Source organism: Cariama cristata, unplaced genomic scaffold (assembly GCF_000690535.1).
Source record: "Cariama cristata isolate BGI_N322 unplaced genomic scaffold, ASM69053v1 scaffold130, whole genome shotgun sequence".
NCBI classification, from domain to species: Eukaryota; Metazoa; Chordata; class Aves; order Cariamiformes; family Cariamidae; genus Cariama; species Cariama cristata.
Window position 1 is genome coordinate 1,508 of NW_009596140.1, and position 5,424 is coordinate 6,931.

The 5,424-nt window shown below is 48.0% G+C and overlaps 1 protein-coding gene across 1 annotated transcript; it reads left to right on the top strand.

Moving 5' to 3' along the window:
* Window positions 1-611: 611 nt before the first annotated feature.
* Window positions 612-4,691, top strand: LOC104165040 (sulfotransferase 6B1-like; the record flags this gene model as incomplete). The annotated part of the gene is given in 7 exon segments (XM_009704559.1): window positions 612-754; window positions 1,198-1,308; window positions 1,872-1,878; window positions 2,198-2,302; window positions 2,765-2,859; window positions 3,259-3,412; window positions 4,561-4,691. Coding segments are annotated over 7 exon segments (746 nt in total), but the record flags the coding sequence as incomplete, so codon positions are not given.
* Window positions 4,692-5,424: the final 733 nt, after the last annotated feature.

A 5,424-nucleotide genomic window follows, 5' to 3' on the forward strand; every position in this document is an offset into this window, starting at 1 on the left:
ATGCGTAACGGTTACTTGGGAAGACAAATGCCCTCACTCTCAGTGTCCCCTCCTTCCTTCTTCTTCCCCCATCTTTATATGCTGAGCATGATGTCGTATGGTATAGAATATTATTTTGATCAGTTGGGATCAGCTGTTCCACCTGTTTCCCGTGCCAATTTCTTGCCACCTTCAGCCTACTCACTGGTGGGGCAGTGCAAGAAGCAGAAAAGGCCTTGAGAATATTATTTTGATCAGTTGGGATCAGCTGTTCCACCTGTTTCCCGTGCCAATTTCTTGCCACCTTCAGCCTACTCACTGGTGGGGCAGTGCAAGAAGCAGAAAAGGCCTTGATACTATGTAAGCACTGCTCAGCAATAATTAAAACATCCTTGTTTTATCAACACTGTTTTCAGCAGAAATCCAAAACATAGCCCCATACCAGCTACTATGGGGAAAATTAACTGTATCACAGCCAAAACCAGCACACCCACCTCTTGACAGGCTAAAGTACAACATAGAGCCAAACTGGTTCACCAATGTGAACCAATTTGACAGGATATGCTGTCAGCTAGGCTGACCTGAAAAAGTGCAGTTGAATGGATGTGCTACTGGTGTCTTTATCCTTTCAGGAACAAACTGGCTTGGGTAAATGATGAGGGATTTGGAATCAACAGATGCCAAATATGCAGAAGAAATGGAAGAAAGAAGAAATGCTGAAAAGAAGCTAGAGACATTTTCACCTCTCGAATTTGGAGATTCTGGCATATATGAGGTTGGCAAGGACTAAAGATGTTGGCACTGCTCTTATAGGTAGTTACAGATGAAAGACAATGGCTGATCTCAGAGGTAATGGACAGCCTAGAGCCTTAACAACAGCTATGGTCTGTACAAGTAGCATGTGCTGTTGCCCTTGGTGTCCCAACACAAGGGCCTCAGAGCACAGACAGTGCTGAGAAGCCACAGCGGCTCCAGCCCTGGACCCAGTGGGTTTGGTCAATAAGACCTTTCTCTTGGGTGTCCTATCCTCAGGCCTGTCTCATGTGAAATGGTGCTTTGTGGCAGGGGCTAAGAGAAGCCTACACTACCAGTTTTCCAAGGGATAAGATCCTTCTTCTCTGATCTCACCTTTTCTTATTACCCACAATTCCTGAAAACGCACCTGTCACTGAATAAGCTACCTCTGTCTTGACATATTTCTTCCCACTTGTTTTAAAGAGGATGAAGAAACTGCCTTCCAGAAGAATTATATTAACCCGTCTGCCACCTCATCTCCTGCCCCCATCTATTCTCCAAAGCAAGGCTAAGGTGAGTCTTCTCCTCTTCTCTGTCAAAGCTTTTCCACCCCAAATTAGCTTTCCTCTGTCTGTGTGAAATATGTTTTCTTCAGTTTCACCTGGGCTGGTCAATGCACAGGCACATTTCCAGGGTTGAAGAGGCAGAGTGCTGTGTGCTGAGGATGTGAACAAACGTCCTCTCCCAGCAGCAGCTTTGCTGACTCAAGAGGTTACTATCAGTGGGCTTGTTGCTGGGTGTCATTGCCCCTTCAGAACTCCTTCAGAAAGATGCTTCCAGGTTTGTGTCAGAAAACTGAGCAAGACAAGCAGTAAGTCTGTTTGTTTTAACTTGCCTCCGAGACCAGAGTACCTTTGGAAAGCCCACCACGGGCTAGGGCTAAGGTAGTCTTCAATGGGAATTGCTGCAGAGAGAAGCAAGCATACACCCACAGCTTGCTTGCGGCTCTCCTGTTCAGTAGCCCATGACCTCATTTCTCTGGATTGTAACTAGCTCAGAACTATGTCCCAAGGACTTCACTGAAAAGCTGCTTGTTTTTAGCCTGAAGCTGATATTAGCGGCAAGTGGCCTGCCAAAGCTCTGATTTCTTGCTCAAGAAAAGGAGTTAGACTAGCATTGTATGGTCTGGGGGGTGTTAGTGGACTAGTAAGTTTGCAGACAACACCAAGTTGGGCAGGAGTGTTGAGCTGCTTGAGGGTAGGAAGGTTCTACGGAGGGATCTGGAAAGGCTGGATAGATGGGCTGAGGCCAATTGTATGAGATTCAACAAGGCTCAGTGCCAGGTCCCCCCTTAGTGGGTCTTTTCCATCCTAAATGATTCTATGATTCTATGTGATGTGTTCAGAAGATGGCATTTTGATCAGTCACCAAATCAGAACAAGATTATGTGTTTTCCTCCTCTGGATCCTTGTGCTAGTTTGAGACCCCAAAGACACGGCTGTCTCCTATCACCACTTCTACAACATGCCACTGCTGCCATCCTTCACCTGCTGGGATGAGTACTTTCCAGCCTGCATGAACGGGAAATGTACTTTGCCCTGCATCCTCTGTCATTCCTCCTTACATGAGGGACATACACAGGACCCTGTGCATGGGAATCCTACTCCAACATACCTTACCAAGGCACTCCCAGGACAGGCACCTTGCCAAGTCACTCCCAGGACAGGCAGATAGGCCCATGTTATGGCAGAAACAGAGAGTACCACAAAATCAGTTTCTTTTCTCTCTAACTCAGAATGAAGAGATCATGAGAAAGCTTTAGCCTGACTTTTCCATTCCCGCAATAGAAGTTGTCGTTCAGTGCTAGCTAGTGGCCAGAGCTGGGGGATCCTGCACTGACCTCAGCCAAAAGAACAGACATGTTGAGTTGGTTGCTGCTTCACCATCCTGATGCCACACTTAGAGAGCTGTCTGGACTGACTCCCCTGATTTGGTAGGGGGCCAATTTTGAGGAATACTCTACACAACTATGTCTCTTCTTTGTCTGCAGTGGCCTGGGGATCATACATTGACCACTTAGTCGAATGCAACAAATACATTGACCACGAGAGGATCATGATGATAAGCTATGCGGAACTCAAAGAGGTGTGGCATCTCACCCAGCTCTTGATCAGTGCACTGTGTACCCCCTCTGACATATATGGCTCTGGGGAAAAAGAAACTTTTGAGTCAAGCCTGTCCACCCTGTTAGAAAGGTATGCCTTTGTCACCTACTGTTTCAGGTTTGGAGGAGGCCTATGGCAGTTAGGAGAATGATAGCCTTCCCTCTTTGTGGAAAGAGTCATGTCTGGCACGGGCACAGTTGCTTTTGAAAGCTGAGGCCACTAAATGTGGGTTCCCTCTCTGTTAGAGTTCTCGGAATTCCTTAGCGATACTGTGGGAGACAGCCTCCTCTGCTGGGCTTCCTACCGAGTGCTGGCTCCGTGACACAGCCATGGTGTCAAGTCTTTTGGTTTCACCTCTATGCTATGTTCCTTTGGCCAGGACCCAGTACTGGGAATGAAAAAGATTGCTGCCTTCTTTGGATTCTCCCTGTGTGAGGAAGATTTTCACAGAATTGCTAATACCAGTTTCCAAGCTATGAAAGAGAAATCCAAGGAAACCCATGGACAGTTTGGGGACATCCTCTTCTGGAAGGGTAAGTCTCTGCAAATGCAGAATCTACCTTCTAAAGCAGAACTCCAGAAGGAGTTCTGGGTAGGTCTCCTCACTTGGCCAGGAGCTGACTGGGCTATCTAGGAAGGGCAAGTGTGGGTGAGTTCTCTCCTGTGGCATCCTGTGCAACAAGATTCTGCTGTTAACAGGATTTGGGGGCTGTTTGCGAGAAACATGCCAGAATGCCAGGCTTAAGGTCCTCAGCCGTTGCTTCCATGTTGCTCTATTTCCCTATGGCAGCCCTGGTTAGTTAGGCAAGTGAGGTGTGAAGGTGGGGACCAACACTGGTGTAGGTTATTCCAACAATTATGCACCAAACCTGCTTGGGCTGGATGCTTACTCTTTACAGAGGGGTTGTGGTGTGGCTGTTGCCTAGCGATCAGGTGATAAGGCTGATCATGGATCATGGATCCAGGCTGCATGTGTCACTTCACGAAAGTCCCCTTTGGGAGGAGGTGTGCTAATGGGACAGGAGTCTCCTGAATCTCAAGAGAATGCACTGCTGACTGTTCTGCTGGCTTCACAGGTGTATTCTTGTTACATACTCAGTGAGAGCTGAGGAATAGTCTCAATATGGATGTGTCAGTGGTGGCCCCAGAGATGGTCCCTCACAGACCTGGGGCTAGGGCCAGAGGTCTGGCAGCGCAGCTACTCCCCATGGCATCAGGAATCTTTGGTTTCTGACTACCGTGGACATAGGCTTGCTTTAATCCCTTTCCTTCACTACTCCTTGGAGGAAGAAAGATTTAACCAGTCTCCTCTCTACCACCTACCCCACTGCCCCAAATAGATTCCCCCTTCAGAGAGAGACATTCATGAATGAGCTTTCCCTTGCAACAAAACCACGTTCCCCTCTCTTCTGTGCAAAAGCTTCATGAAACCACTTTGGAAACACCCTCTGGGGAGGGAAGGCATGCAGGCAGCCCACCAGCAATGCTTCCTGTGGACTGGCTGCAGCCTTTACTTCTTATATTTGCTACCTTGCCTCTCACAGGCAATCAGACCTCTCAGGAGCATAAATCAGACCCTTCCCACCTTATGTGGGCAATGATTCTGCCCCATTGCTGCCCAAGTATTACACTTTCTCAGGAGCAGCTGCCTTCAGTTTTTGGTACTTCTTGTTGTACACAGGGGTTGTTGGGAACTGGAGAGACCTCTTCTCTAAAGCTCAGAATGAAGAAATGGACCAAAAATTTGAAGAGTGCCTAGGAGGAACAAAGCTGGCAGCAAAGATGAAATATGATGCGTACTGCAGGGCCTGAAAATGAGCAGACGAGCAGCACAACAGCAAGTCATGCTCCAGATATGATTTTCCAAAGGTGCACAGTCCCCATGTTTCTTCCTCGTGAGAAACGAGGGAAACCCCTCAGAGATCTGCCTAGCACTTCCAAGCATTTGGGTGGTAATTCTTAGGCACATGCTGGGCCTAGGGCATGTGGTTTGCTTGATGCACCCAAATAAAACGTGTGTATGCCTTGAGTGAATGCCTGGCATCCTTCCAGGAGGGAGATGGTGCACAAGTATCATAGCACCGGTCTGGTGCTGTCCCTGTGGCTGCTTCATGGCCTGAGATCGTGAATGAGGCCACTGTGATGCTCAATGGTGAGACAGAGGGACGCACACAGGGCCTCTCCTCCTGGAACACAGTGGTCTTGACATGGATTTATGGTATGGGTCTGAACCCACAAATGTCTGTGTAGGAGGAGAGCACGATAGTCTGGGTTTAGATCCACCACGGTTGCCATGGTGTTGACATTTGTGCAGCGAGGTCAGAAAGGCCTTTGACACTGTGGCAAACTCCTCACTTTGGTGCGGGGTGGGACTTCCAAAGCTCTTACTGCCACGAACTCTTAAGTAACGAACAGCTATATGTTTTCTGGAGTGTTTTCCTCTGACTGAGGACAGTTAGGTAAGTGGCAAGTGGGAAGAACTGTGATTTTTGAATGGAAGGATTGGGGGAAAGAAGCCCCGTGATGACCTTGTTGCTAAACTATT